This window comes from Canis aureus, chromosome X, assembly GCF_053574225.1.
Source record: "Canis aureus isolate CA01 chromosome X, VMU_Caureus_v.1.0, whole genome shotgun sequence".
Classification (NCBI taxonomy): domain Eukaryota; kingdom Metazoa; phylum Chordata; class Mammalia; order Carnivora; family Canidae; genus Canis; species Canis aureus.
In genome coordinates, this window is record NC_135649.1 from 33809724 (window position 1) to 33821958 (window position 12235).

Below are 12235 nucleotides of genomic sequence, written 5' to 3' on the forward strand. Positions count from 1 at the left end.
CTTTTTTTCTACATCTGTTGAAATGACAATAGAGTCTTTATCCTTTCTCTTGTTGATGTAATTTTCTTTTAGCCACTTTCTACTGGATTAGGTAAAGGTGGTTTGTGAATTTTCTTTAGATCATTAATGTATTTAGATAAGAATCTTTATTTTCATCTATATGGACAGTAAAAAGCTTAGTTTACTCTTATTCTAGAACAGGCTTATGTTTCCAGATCTGAATGTCATGAAAATAGTAGCATTTTAATTTTTTTTATTGGTTTAATAGGTCACTTTAGACAATTGTGTCGAAGTTGGTCGGATTGCCAACACCTACAATCTTACAGAAGTGGATAAATACGTCAACAGTTTTGTTTTGAAGAATTTTCCTGCATTGCTGAGCACCGGGGAGTTCTTAAAACTCCCTTTTGAGCGTCTTGCCTTTGTGCTTTCCAGTAATAGCCTTAAGCACTGCACTGAACTTGAGCTCTTTAAGGCTACCTGTCGCTGGCTACGTCTAGAAGAGCCTCGGATGGACTTTGCTGCAAAACTAATGAAGAACATACGATTTCCACTGATGACACCACAGGAGCTCATTAATTATGTGCAAACCGTGGATTTCATGAGAACTGACAATACTTGTGTGAATCTCCTTTTGGAAGCCAGCAATTACCAAATGATGCCATATATGCAACCAGTGATGCAGTCAGACAGGACTGCCATTCGGTCTGACACCACTCATTTGGTCACACTAGGAGGAGTTCTGAGGCAGCAGCTAGTTGTCAGCAAGGAATTGCGCATGTATGATGAAAAGGCCCATGAATGGAAATCGTTAGCCCCCATGGATGCTCCAAGGTACCAGCATGGCATTGCTGTCATTGGAAATTTCCTCTATGTCGTTGGTGGACAGAGTAATTATGACACAAAAGGAAAAACAGCAGTTGATACAGTCTTCAGATTTGATCCTCGATACAATAAATGGATGCAAGTTGCATCTTTAAATGAAAAGCGCACCTTCTTCCACCTAAGTGCCCTCAAAGGATATCTGTATGCAGTTGGTGGGCGAAATGCAGCTGGTGAACTGCGTAAGTGTTTGCATTTATGTTAAGCATAGAGACTAATTTCTTTACCCAGAAATTCTCATTAAATCATAAAATAAGCAGTTCTGTAAAATTAAAGACAAAAAATGTAGCTAGGGTTTCATTTAAACTGTTTTTCTTAGGAAATATCAGAGACAATCTGTATGCCTAATCCGGATTTATATTGTTGGCCAGAGTACAAATTATATCTTAGGAATATATCAGTATGTTGCAGAGTATTTTATTTGGCAGTATATATGGTTTTCATCTTGACAGTGTAACTACAAAGTATATTCTGCTAATTTAAATTCTAATAGCGTCTCGGACAGAAGTTTGGCATGTTTTCTTATTTTCCATTTTTAAAAGCCCACATAATATTTTACTGTACAGGTTAAAATTCTTCTTTACAGAGGACTATTATTGTTTCTTCTTTTACATAATCTGTTACCCTTTCTTAGACCACATAGTAAGATAATTTTCTTTGTCAATTAAATATACAAAGTTCAATATTACCCAAACTTTATTTACTGTGAGTAATATGACCTATGACTGTTAGTTTTAAAAATCATTCTCTCTTGGGGTGCCTGGGTGGCTCAGTCAGTTAAATGTCCAACTCTTGACTTCAGCTTAGGTCATGATCTCAGGGTCATGAGATTGAGCCCTGCATCAGGCTCCATGCTCAGCATGGAGTCTGCTGTCCTGCTTCCTCTGGTCTTCCCCCCAGTCATGCACTCTTTCACTCTCTCTCATATAAATACATACATAAAATTTAAAAAAATCATTCTCTCTTAATAAAATACCAGTTTTCTTCACTATAAACTGATCTGGTAAGCTTTATTAGATATATTTTTTTTGTCCCCCTAATCTAAGTTTGGTCACAAGTACAGTTAACATAGAACAGTACTTTGGCTATGTAAGTTAACATTAATCTTGTTATTTAAGATGAAATTAGAATAAGATAACTGTCCAAAAAGAAATCTTAAAGACCATATTTTCTGTTATGCCTTACATATCTGTCATCACCATCATCGTTTGGCCTCTTTTTTTCACCCTCTTTTATTCTGTGATGAATAGAATCCCTGTAGTTGGCCAGTATTTCAGGCTCTGTAATGCTGGGGAAGTGGAAAATATTGGCATTGGCTCTGAACAAATTCAGAGTAATTATCAGAATCTTTTTCTTGGTAGCTTAATGGATTTAAGAACAAGCTATTTATTGGAGGCAAAAAGAACTGCTCTCAGCTCTTATACTTTCCAGCTTATCAAGCCCTTTCTCATTAGTGATGTCTTAATGTTACTGATCTTTCTAAAACAAGATTATTTATTTGAGAGAGAGAGAGCACACAAGTGGGGGAGAAACAGAGGGAGAAGGAGAAGCAGACTCCTCACTGAGCAGGGATCCCGATGCAGGGCTCGATCCCAGGGCCATGGGATCATGACTTGAGCCAGTGGCAGCCACCTAATCGACTGAGCCCCCCAGGTGCCCCTAATAATCAGACTTGTAAAAGCATTGGAGACATCAGTACCCTTAGTGTAGAATTGTCATTTCAGGTCTCCTCAGGCAACCCACACATTATTTTCATGACGTTATACTATTTTAAATTGATGGTGTCTGGAAATGTTCAGAAGCTGCAACTAGTGACGCGATGCCTTTTTAGTAAAACTAGTCGTATAAGATAATCTTTAAAGTTTACAAATTATAGGTCATCAATCCTGGCAGTGGTCATTTCAGAACTTCTTTACTCAAGGGAGATAGCTCCAGGTTTTCAGTCAATGCCGGCTTATTGATGCTATCACCGCTGTTAATATACAGTTTTCAATATATCATTCCTACTATTAATTAGGCCCTATTCTTCTGAGAATTTAGAATCTTCAAGCCAAGGAGAGTCATTACATAAAATCAAGAAGCTAGAGGCTTCCTTTTTCTGGGCTCTTGCCATGTTATACTCATTTGGGACCAAGAAGTAGACTACCCCATTGGGCATGTGGCTGCCTTCCTTGCTCATGACCTTCAGAAATCACACCCTCCATCTCATATTAAAAATAGTCTTCTGTGTTTCAGTTTGAAAGTAAAACAAGAGAGGTATGCTTTTCATGAGCTCTTTCTAATTCATAATAACTGTTTGATTAAATTTCAGGTTTAAAAATCACAATGTCCCAGAGTTTAAATCTAAGGATAATGATTTAAATATTCTAAAAAAGGGACGCCTGGTGGCTCAGCGGTTGAGCCTCTGCCTTTGGCTGAGGACGTGATCCCACGGTCCGGAGATTGAGTCCCACATAGGGCTCCCCGCATGGAGCCTGCTTCCCCCTTTGCCTATGTCTCTGCTTCTCTCTGTGTCTCTCATGAATAAATAAATAAAATCTTTAAAATAAATTTCTAAAATAAATATTTTTTTCTCTGTCATGAATAAATAAATCTTTAAAATAAATTTCTAAAATAAATTTCTAAAAATTATTACGCCTCTAGATGGTAAATATTGGCCCATTTTTATCTAAATTTGTAAACTGCATGTTTCACAAATACATAGATGATTGTAATATAAACAGAAACCTTCGATACCAAGAAATAACTCTAATTCCATTTAAAGGACAACGACATTTCTTTCCCTTTGAAATGATCTTCTATAATATATAAGTAAGTACACTTTTATAGAAAATGATGTTTGCCTTAATATCACCGTAGCCAGCAAAGCCAGTCTGTAGTAAATGGTTTAAATTAAAATATATTGGAAGGTTTTTTGTTGTTGTTTTGTTTTTGTTTTTGTTTTTAATAAAATCAGTTGATTGGCTTAAGTGCACTGAAATCTTAGATCTTAATTGCAAGAGAACCTTTAGGCCACCCCACCTCCTTTAAGTTTCTCTTATTTTAGACCTACTTGGGAGCAAGAAGTAGACTGTTTTATCTTGTCACATACTGTATTGTTGACTTCTTCTGAATTCTTTATTAAGAGTATTTCTCTTTGTATATGTGTTACTTACCCTTTCCAGTTCTCTCCGACCCATGGTTTTTGCAGAATGGCAGATTTGGGTCCTAAAGAGACTCTTGCTTATATTTCTGAATGTTTCAGCCAGAGGCTGGGCTTTTAACATTTCTCCTGCTCCGTAAGCGTTTTTTCACGGGAACGTTCTCTATACACACACAAGAACATCTGTTATAGTAATTTAACATTCCCATCTTAACTGATTACATTGCCATGTTAATATGCCTGTGTAAATAGAGAAGGGGGTAGGAGTGGGTGGCAAGCAAACGAGTATCGATGGGAGAGTTGTTTAACAATTTAATATATTTGAGGCACCTGGCTGGCTCAGTTGGGAGAGGCTATGACTCTGGATCTTGGGGTTGTAAGTTCAAGCCCCATGTGTAGAGATGGGTGTAGAGATGACTTAAAAGTAAAATCTTGTTCTTTTTAAAAAAATTCAGTAGGGTCATAAGTACCAGTATATTATTTATTCTTTATATACACGATGACCATTTCCTATATGTAATTTTGAAAAGGAAACAGTGTCAGCATTTGCAAGACATTTTAGATCGTTTTAATGCATTGGGCCTTTTAAAATCCCTTCATGGAGTGTGTATGGATGGTCCTAAGACCATAGCGCATCAAAGAGATAATACTAATGTGTGTGTGAGCCTGGTATATTGCTGAAATAGAATTCCTTAGAAATGCTTCTCTCCTTTGACACCAGGTACAATTGGAAGGTATGCGAAGCTTAGAGGAACTGTCACTTAAGTGAAAGGAAGAGTCAGTTATTTCTGGCATTTTTCAAACTTCTGTCATTTAAGACATCGATCTTCCATTGAGGTTTTCTATATTGAAGAGAAATATGACAGCTCAGATAGCTTTTATTTCTGTTAAATATTAATAAGTCCAGCTTTCAAATAATGAAATAATTTATAGAAAATATATTAGGTTTTTTTCAAATAAATGCAATAAAATTACCAAAATTTATCAAATGCCTTCATATCCCTTAATGGACTTGCAGTTTTCTTCATTAAACAACACATCACCAGTAGACACTTTAAGATTCTAGAGATCATAGTCCCTCTGTGGGAGCCATCATCATTCCAGTGATGATTCAGGGTTCATCTCGTTCATAATCTCAGAAAGAACAAGTAAGTTCCATATCATCTCTTGGGACCAATTCTGGACTCCAGTATAATCACCTGAGAAAATAGGAATCTTTAGTGATTTATATCAACTAAGCAACCTATATGTAATTCTTAAATTGGAGAGGGTCTCTAAATTGCCTGCAACCAGATTACTGAAGAGGATTCTCTAGAATAAGGGTCAGTGAAATTCTGTTAAGGGCCAGAAAGTCAATATTTTCAGCTTTGTAGGCCATAGGATCTTATCACAGCTAATTACCTCTGCTGTTATATTGCAAAAGCAACCATAGACAGTTTATGAATGGGTGAGGCTGTATCCCAATAAAGCTTCCTATATGAACACTAGCATTTGAATTCCATGATTTTCACATGTCACAAAACGTATTTCCTTTGATTTTTTCCCCAACTCCTTAAAAAGGTAAAAGCTATTCATATTTTTATCTGTGGGGCATACAAAAGCAGGAAACATGCTGGATTTGCCTTACAGGCCATAACTGGCCTGACTCTATTCTAGACTTTCCTAGTTAGTTCATTACCATGCCCAACCCGTCATAGACCATTATGGAACCACTGCTTTGTCCCCTGCATCATCCCTTGCCTCCCCCTTCTCTGCCCCTGCATCAAGGTTGTTGGCACAACCCTATATCCCACTGCCTTGTGAACATCGAAAATAAGAGCATGTATGTGTGTATATACTTTTAATCAGATGTATTCTATTTTAAAACTAAATACTATTGATTTTGCTGAGAACAACAGCAATTCTTCATGGCGACAGTCTAGAGGTTGACAGTAAATATTAAATGATAGGAAAAGCTAAAGGAAATGGATTATTTAGCTGGAAGAAGAAAAGTTGAAGGATGATGAATTATTACATAGTTATTATATTATTGGTGGTTAATAGCAATCTTAAACTTAGGTTACTCCTGTATGAGAAAATATAGATGGATCCTTAAAACCCCTATTAGGGGAAAAATGCAATTAATTCACTGACAGGAGAACAGCATTATCTCTCTACATGGGAAAATTTTAATAATCATAAAGAATGAATAGCTATTCAAGTGCTAGCTCCAGTCTGAAAAGAATAAGAAGAAACTAATGGAAACTCCATCAGAATAGATTGAATTAGACATAAGGAAAGACTGTTACCCTCTAGAAATTTCAAAGTTCAAGGCAGAATTTTTCATTAAGGAAAGCATAGAACTATAGTAAAACCTGTCTTTGCCATCAAATAGGTGGAAAAGATGATCTCTGGAAGTCTTTTTAAACCCTTTCACTGATAGGATGTGTGATTAGACTACTTTTTTTTAACGGCTAAAACCCTACCATTAATTACTTTGCTGATGCCAAGTACTAATCAATATACTAGATCCTCTGTAAGTGTAGAAAGAGAGAGAATAATGTACATTCAGTAGGATTTTGCTTGTCAATTAAGTGAAAGTCATGCTAAAGGCAAATGGAAATGAACATTAGAGAAGATGTCCAGTGGCTACAAATAGCCAAAACCAGTATTGTAGTAATCAGTTTTAGCTTGTCATGAATTGTGGCAATAACTCTTGTTTGGGGGGAAAGATTTTGCAGGATCTGGCTACTTAATGGAAGGATTTAGAAGAAATAGCGTTGGGGAAAAAAAGAAGAAGAAGAAATAGAGTTGGTAAGGGTCCAGGCTTAAAGCAATGAACAAAACTAACAAGAGAGTAGATTGAAATGAGAACATAAAAAGCCTTAGAAATAAGCCTGAAAATGTAAAGCTCACATCAGTGCAAAATGCAATCAGCAAAGGGATATGAGAAGTGGTTTAATGTAGGGGTTGTTAGGAGGGAAATAAGTACCGCACATAGTCAATTTGATGAAGAAATGAAATTATTGACTAGAGTAAAAAGAATAATTTTTTCTCCCTAGTTTTGCCTGTTCCCACATTATTTTTTTAATAAGAAATCTTGTTCAAAGGATGATTCATCAGTTAGGTATTCCAATGGCTTGATCAAATGGCCCCCACTCAGTAGATTTCTGCTTCCATTCCATTGCCTTGAACTGTATCATATGGTCAACTCCAACTTCAAGGGAACCTGCTCATTTTAATTTTCAGTTTATCACAGTGCTTCCATGAGCAGTGTTATGGTTCTGTTCATAAGACAAAAGCAGGGTCAGGACAAGAAAATAGATTGCCAACTGACAGCCTCTGTAGTAAACAGTATGAACTTTTCAAGTCTACCCAGACTTTGTGTGAGGTTTCTTTTTTAAAGTTTTATTTAAGTAATCTCTATAGTCGACACGTGGCTTGAACTTGTGACCCCAAGATCAAGACTCACGTGCTCTTCTGACTGAGCCAGCCCTAGACTTTATGTTTTTGACCAGAATAGTTGTAACAGCCCTTTTTCTTTCTGCCTTTTATGAAGGGTTACATTTTCTGTCTGTTGGAACTGTCACTGTTCTATTCTTGAGGTTATAGCAGATTGATATTTAAATAAATTGAGGTCACTTCTCCAGAACACTTTGTGTTAAATATGATAAATTTATTACTGAAAGGAAGTACCCCTAATAAAAATCTTAACTTCATATTATGCTGCCAATCATCTTCTGGTAGGAGCATTGCTGGCTATAATATATTGGATATGTACACACTATTGGCTTTAATGTAGAAATGTAGAAAAATTGTCAATGTTGTGTAGTCTGGATATGAAATAAAGCAGGAGGCGGCCAGAACATATGCCAGGCAGTGTGCATATATGTTCATTCTCAACTTCAGATTTTGCTTCCTATCTATTAACCTTTGTTTCCTAGATGGTAGATTAGCATGGGGGCCTTGAACTGACTTTTCTTCTTTCTTAGGATTTTTTTCATCTTCCCACAAATTTAGAACAAGGAAATGGGAGAAATGTCAAATGATAAAAATGTAACAAGATCCTTGAAGAAAAGTCCTAGCAATTTCTGCAGTGACAGAAATATGTTAGATTATTACATAAGTATCTAGTCTAATGTAAAATTAATGGTTCATTTTAGTAATATAATCTCAGTAAGTAAAAAAAATAAAGAGACCCCTAAAGTAAAAAAATAAAGAGATCTCATACCTGTACTAGATATGATTCAGTTGTTTGAATATTATTATTCTACCTAAAAGGAAAAATAACTCGTTGCTAAATTTGAAATTATAAATAATTTTCTTGTCTGTTTTTTTCCCCCTTAAACAACAGCCACAGTAGAGTGTTACAATCCAAGAACAAACGAGTGGACCTACGTTGCCAAAATGAGTGAACCCCACTATGGCCATGCTGGGACTGTGTATGGAGGAGTAATGTATATTTCAGGTAAACAATCATAATGCAGATAAAATTAATATAATACATAGACTTTTAACTATGTCACCATCTTTCCATACAGCGTTAGAAAAATAATCCTGAAAAAAGGATAATCAAAATAAAATTTGTGGTGATTTTAGAACAGATATCATATGTGTGCATTTGCATATGGATGCCTTTGTGTATTCTATAAGTTCATAAGACGAGCAGCAAACCAGTCGTGCTGTGAATACAAAGCTTGGAAGAAACTGGAAAGCATTCAGCTTCTCCAGTTTGCCTTTCATTTCCCATACTCTGTGCTCTAATAAACCCTGTACTCTAACAGGCCCCGTTCATAGTCTCTGTCACGACACTTAATTCATTTTGATTTTACATTTAGCTAAACTCTATGAGGAAATATATCACAATATAACATATAGACGCTACTGTGCATAAACTTGCTTCTGATATACATATAATGCATAATAATGTTCATGCTCTCATTTAGTGCAACCAATAATATGTGTTTCCCTTTTCCTCAGCATTATCAGGGGATTCTACTGTGTGTCCTTGCAAGAATAATTCTGTGCTGATTACTTATATGTGGCTACATGCACGTATATTTTTCTGATAACAGATTCTAAAATGGCTACAGTTTGTCCTAATAGCAACTTTCATTCTCAAACTGTTGGTGTTGAAAGCATCCTTATGTCCCATTTAGAAAGCAGTCTCATTCTAATGTGGTACCTCTGGTATTGACATTTTGCTTTGTCAGGCAGCTTCTTCTCATTTGGCCCTGACATCATCTACTTTTGACACTTTTCCCCCCCTTCTGAGAGCCTGCCAGTGCCAGGCCAGCCGTTACATTATTAGAGAATAGAGAGGCATTAAGGTGACACTTGTGGTCTGAGTCTCCGAATGCTGCTGCCTTATGAAATCTGTAATCAAGACGGATCAGTGAAAGGCCTGGAGTGTGTGATTGACAGGTTTGGGGTGTTAAATTTATGAGCAACTACAGGATGTCTTATATTGAAAGAGCCACCCAGGAAATCATATGCTCTACTAATCAATGATTTACACCCTCTACCTATTTTATGTGTGTAGATGCCATGCCATTATAATGAAAGCTCCAAATCCTCTGGAAAAAAAATGACATGAAATTGTTCTAGAGGCGCTTTGGCATAGCTAACATATATTTCATAAATGACCTCCCCAATCAAGAATAGGATAGGACCACAGCTGAAAGTAAATAATACTTTTGCATTTTTATAATAGTCTGTTTCCCTCATGCCTATTGTCATTCTTTAGGAGGAATCACTCATGACACTTTCCAAAAGGAGCTGATGTGCTTTGACCCTGATACTGACAAATGGATCCAGAAGGCACCGATGACCACCGTCAGAGGTCTGCACTGCATGTGTACGGTGGGAGAGAGGCTCTATGTCATTGGTGGTAATCACTTCCGAGGAACAAGTGATTATGATGATGTCCTGAGCTGTGAATACTACTCACCTATTCTTGACCAGTGGACCCCAATTGCTGCCATGTTAAGGGGGCAGAGTGATGTTGGGGTTGCCGTCTTTGAAAACAAAATCTATGTGGTTGGGGGGTACTCCTGGAATAATCGCTGTATGGTGGAGATAGTGCAGAAATATGACCCAGATAAAGATGAGTGGCATAAGGTTTTCGATCTGCCTGAGTCCCTTGGTGGCATCCGAGCTTGTACGCTCACGGTTTTTCCACCCGAAGAAACCACACCATCACCTTCTAGAGAATCCCCTCTTTCTGCACCTTAAGATCATCCCTCCAACTAAGATGCTGTAGTCCTATCTTTGCAGTGTGTCATGAATTCTCTTCTTTTGCCCCCCCCTTTAGTAGTGTATGTTAGGATTAGCCTCCAGTAATTGATTCAGATATTGGGGAAAAAAAGACAACATTGATGTTATTGTGCTGTTTGTTTGGCTTAGAGTGTTTATAAAGTGGTAACAAAACCATTCTGGAAATGTATCCCATTGAAGCTGATGTTTAACATCAAGATAGTGTCTATAAAATGTTTCTTCAGTACTTTTTTGATGCTGTGTATTGGGTGTATGGTATTTGTCATCTTACATTAGAAAGCCCAATAAACCAATGCAAAGATGGATTATAGTAAATGTACGACTGTGCTAACTAGGCTTCAAAGTAAAAAGTTTTCCTTTCATCTTTGACTGTGAGATGTCAAAGGGAGGCAGCTTGCTCCAACAGGAAACAATAGACAAAAGGTTGCCAACTCGCATGAGCTACCTCCCTCTTTTCATAAAGTATTTTTGACATATCTGTCAACCCACCTGTCTGTGTGGGTGCATTGAAAACATAGGAAGTTTCTTAGACACACAGGAGAAATAACTGAAATTCACCAATATTAGTTAAAAAAACAGCATGACCCCTCTACTTATACACAACGGTTTGGGGTTTCTAAAGAGTGTATAAATAAACACACATACATATATCAAATACAAAATTTTAAAAATTGAATGGCACATCAGATAAAAGTGAAAAATCTTTTTAAATTTCTACCAAAAAAGCAGCTTCTGTTAGAATGGGAATTCAGTATGCACATACTAAATGCGCACGTGGAGAATCATACTGAATTTAGGTGGATAAGGGCTAGAAATTTTGAGCAACTAAATTTGTCATTTGACCAAATTTTTCCTTCCAAAACTGTAATCTACACCTTCTCCTTTGCTGTTGAGGTAACTTACATATTATATGTGTTCTGTATACTCTCAATTCATAAGGTTATCTAGCACAAAGTATAGCAGCTTCACCTGGTGAGCTGCTTTTGCTCAGTGATTTCAACTTCCATGTTTTATCTCTTTTTGTTCAATAAAAAAACATTTAATGTCATTTTGGTCTGAGGCATCCCATTATTGTCTGATTTGACTTTCATCTATTTTTTTTTATTTGGTTGGGGAAGGGATGGCAAGATTCAAGTGATGGGAACTGAGAGCACTGAACAGTTTGGATTAATATTACTGACTTTTATTCAAGGAAAAAAATAAGTTGGCTCCAACCTCATTGGTCAAAACTCAGTGGTTATATTTGCAGAATTAATTCATCAAAGATGCTGATCGGCCCTTCTTCATCCCCACAGAACAGCCAGACATGTCTAAACTGTAAGAGCAGTTAGGTTTTCTTTTAAAGATTTTATTTATTTGACAGAGCAAGACAGAGTGAGAGAGAAGGAGCCAAGGGGTGGTGGGGGATGGGTGAGCAGAGGGAGAGAGAGAGAGAAGTAGACTCCTTGCTGAGCGGGGAGCCTGAGTGGGGTTTGATCTAGGCCCCTGGGATCATGACCCGAGCTGAAGGCAAATGCTTAACCCACTGAACCACCCAGGTGCCCCAGAGTAGTTAAACTTCTGAGGTCAGGGGTGACTGGGTGGCTTAGTCAGTTGGGTGTGTGCCTTCAGCTCAGGTCATGATCTCCGGGTCCTGGGATCCAGCCCCGTGTCAGCCTCCCTGCTCAGTGGGGAGACTGCTCCTCCCTCTCCCTCTGTCCCTCCCCCTGCTTTTGTTCTTTCTCTGTCTCTAATAAATAATATCTTTAAAAAAATAAATAAATTTCTGAGGTCAGTTTCCCTAATCTTCAAGACTCATCAGCGTCTGAGCCAAGGCAGACGCTCAATCACTGAGCCACCCAGGCGTCTCACAAGGGCTTTCTCCGGTTCTTGATCTCCTTGCAAAAGGAGTTCTAAAATGCTATTAAACCTCATAAGGTTCATAATTTTCCTTCTTGGTCGACACTGGTAGGGTGG

The 12235-nt window shown here is 37.4% G+C and overlaps 1 protein-coding gene across 16 annotated transcripts in view; it reads left to right on the plus strand.

Annotated features, from left to right (window-relative positions):
- Positions 1-11327, plus strand: part of KLHL13 (kelch like family member 13) — a 210803-nt gene extending 199476 nt beyond the window's left edge. For all 16 annotated transcript variants that reach the window (XM_077889974.1, XM_077889983.1, XM_077889973.1 and 13 more), the window contains 3 exons: positions 269-1064; positions 8358-8471; positions 9750-11327. In XM_077889974.1, the coding sequence (XP_077746100.1) occupies positions 269-1064; positions 8358-8471; positions 9750-10237 (1398 nt within the window). In that variant the 3' untranslated portion in view covers positions 10238-11327. The remainder of the gene's footprint in view (positions 1-268; positions 1065-8357; positions 8472-9749) is intronic.
- Positions 11328-12235: the final 908 nt, after the last annotated feature.